General features: G+C 43.4%; 1 protein-coding gene across 1 annotated transcript in view; it reads left to right on the top strand.

The window, feature by feature from the left end:
* Positions 1–1,928: 1,928 nt before the first annotated feature.
* The window catches only part of LOC101861172, a gene marked incomplete at its 5' end in the record, with an annotated part of 142,597 nt that continues 142,223 nt past the window's right edge, over positions 1,929–2,302 (top strand). Inside the window, 1 exon segment of the mRNA XM_013090044.2 lies at positions 1,929–2,000. Within this exon segment, the coding sequence (XP_012945498.1) occupies positions 1,929–2,000 (72 nt within the window).

Here is a 2,302-nt window from a genome sequence, read left to right as displayed (position 1 = left end):
TCCCTTCCCCCTCTCTCTCACACTATTTTTCTCTCTCTTATGCTTCTCTCTCTTTCCACCCCAGCCCCCCTCTCTCTCTGAGGGGGGAGACAGGTTTCTTGTGTCATTAGCCCCAATTGTTTAGACAATATTATCCCCCCCCCCCTCACACACACACTCGCGCACTTTCTGCGCTCCTTCCCCATTGTCCCAATTTCTTTTAAGAGAAACGAACACATAATTTGCAACATGGATATAATGATAGCTTTGTTTCCCTGTAAGTGCAGTTGTTTAAATTTATCTTTCAAATGTTTTACCTGATCTCCGTAAAACATCACCCACACACACACACACACTCTCTCTCTATCACTCCCCCCCCTCTCTCTCTCTCTCTCTCTCTCTCTCTCATACACACAAACACACATACACACACACACACACACACACACACACACACACACAACGCTCAGCAATGCATTCACCGTTTACACGATACACAATCATCATGTCACAATAACGAATGAAAAGGAACCATCTACAAATACCGTGCACATAGATAATATTAGTAATAGTAATACAAATAATGATGATGATGATGATGATGATAATGATAATAATAATAATAATAATAATAATAATAATAATAATAATAATAATAATAATAATGACAGGTAGCATTTTACAGTGTAAATTTCCTCTCAACAACAAGCTCTATGTGCTTCACAATCTATACTGTTACCTCAGCAGACCTGAGAGCATTCTGAAACACCCTTAACTTCCTGGGGGAGCATACAGTGCAAATACCCATTTATAGGAACCATCTACAAACACCGTGCACATAATAGATAATCATTATCATCCCCTTCAAAGTAACCGAACATAAATCGCTGCAACCTTCACACAGCCGTTAGGACAAGCAACGCAGAACACCCTCTCTCTGCCCCCCCCCTCCCCCTGCACAAGAATAGCCTGCAATCAAAGAGTGCGGGTTCCTTCAGATCTCTCCACACCCCCTTTGTCAGTGCCAACAGGTCGAGATCGATCAGAGATAATTCTCCCTCGTTTAAGGATTATTTACTATCTTAAGCAAACACAGATCACCTCTTGCCGGGGCAACTGTACCCCATCTGGCTCTAAATCACGGGCCAGTAGTTCTCGCTGAATGTCTCTGTGATTGGGTTACACATTACACAGGGCCCATGTTTTCGTGTTTTGTAGCAGAGGCAGGAATCCATTCAGCTTTATGGAAAGCGGTGAAAAGGGTTGGGGGTAAGGGAGGTTGGGGGAAAAGGGGGGGAAGGGAGGGGCGGGGCTTGGGCGGGGGAGCAGTCTTGGTTTGGGCTCTCACAGGGTGCTGTAAGTTTATTGATTACAAATTATGTTTTACTTCCTCGTTAACGCAATTGAGGTCAATTTGGAGGCAGGCCACTTCAGCACTGTTTCCGCGACCGACTTTTGTATTTGTGGGTTACTTAATCTACGCAGAAAGATGGGGGTACTCTATAACATATCTTCTCCTTATGGGAAAGATAATGTCGTTTGTGAGCGAGAGCAGGCTTCGGAAGGCGACTTGGGACAATCACAAATTTGATCTGAAATTCGGACAGCTAGAAAGTACGATCAACAAAGAAAACTAACTTTTGAAGACTCTTAAGAAAGTTGTACAAACAAGACACACCAAATGCATAGTATGCAGTGTCATCGATTCTTAGAAGGGCATAAATTTGTTCTAACAAAGTGTTTGATTGACGGGTGCTCTGGTATGGTTTGCTCCTTCTTTCCTATCAAACATCTATGGTCCTAATCTCTCCTCCTTCTTTTTTAAGTTTGTTACTCTCTTGAAACACCTCTAATCTTCGGCAATTATATGACCTTATTCTGTTTCAAGTGCCGTAAAACTCCTACTAAAACTAAAACTAACAGTCTCATTCTCTGTGTCGTCCCTCCAGATACCCTCATCACGTGACCTTCACATCCCTCTAGGACAACCTGGACGTCTGACAGAGAGCTGCAGGGACCAGGTAGGTCTCTCACCTTTTGTGTATGCTGCAAGTGCCGTAAAACACTTTTTAAAAAACTGTTCTAACAAACAAAAAAACCCAACAAAAAACAATCCTGTCTTTTGCTCAGGAAAGGTGTAAGATCGTCAAACAGATTGTTTTATGAGCGAAAGAAACACAGGCAGGTCCATAGACGGGGTCCTAGAGTATGTCTTGGCACGTACCCACACAGGAAAAGACTGACTGAGGGGAAGGAGGAGAGGGAGGAGAGGGAGGGGAAGACAGAAAGAGAGACAGAGAGTGAGAGAGGTAGAAAGAGAGAG

Source organism: Aplysia californica, unplaced genomic scaffold (assembly GCF_000002075.1).
Source record: "Aplysia californica isolate F4 #8 unplaced genomic scaffold, AplCal3.0 scaffold01121, whole genome shotgun sequence".
NCBI lineage: Eukaryota > Metazoa > Mollusca > Gastropoda > Aplysiida > Aplysiidae > Aplysia > Aplysia californica.
The sequence above is the reverse complement of the archived record's forward strand: the minus strand, read 5'-3'. Positions and strand labels throughout refer to the sequence as shown.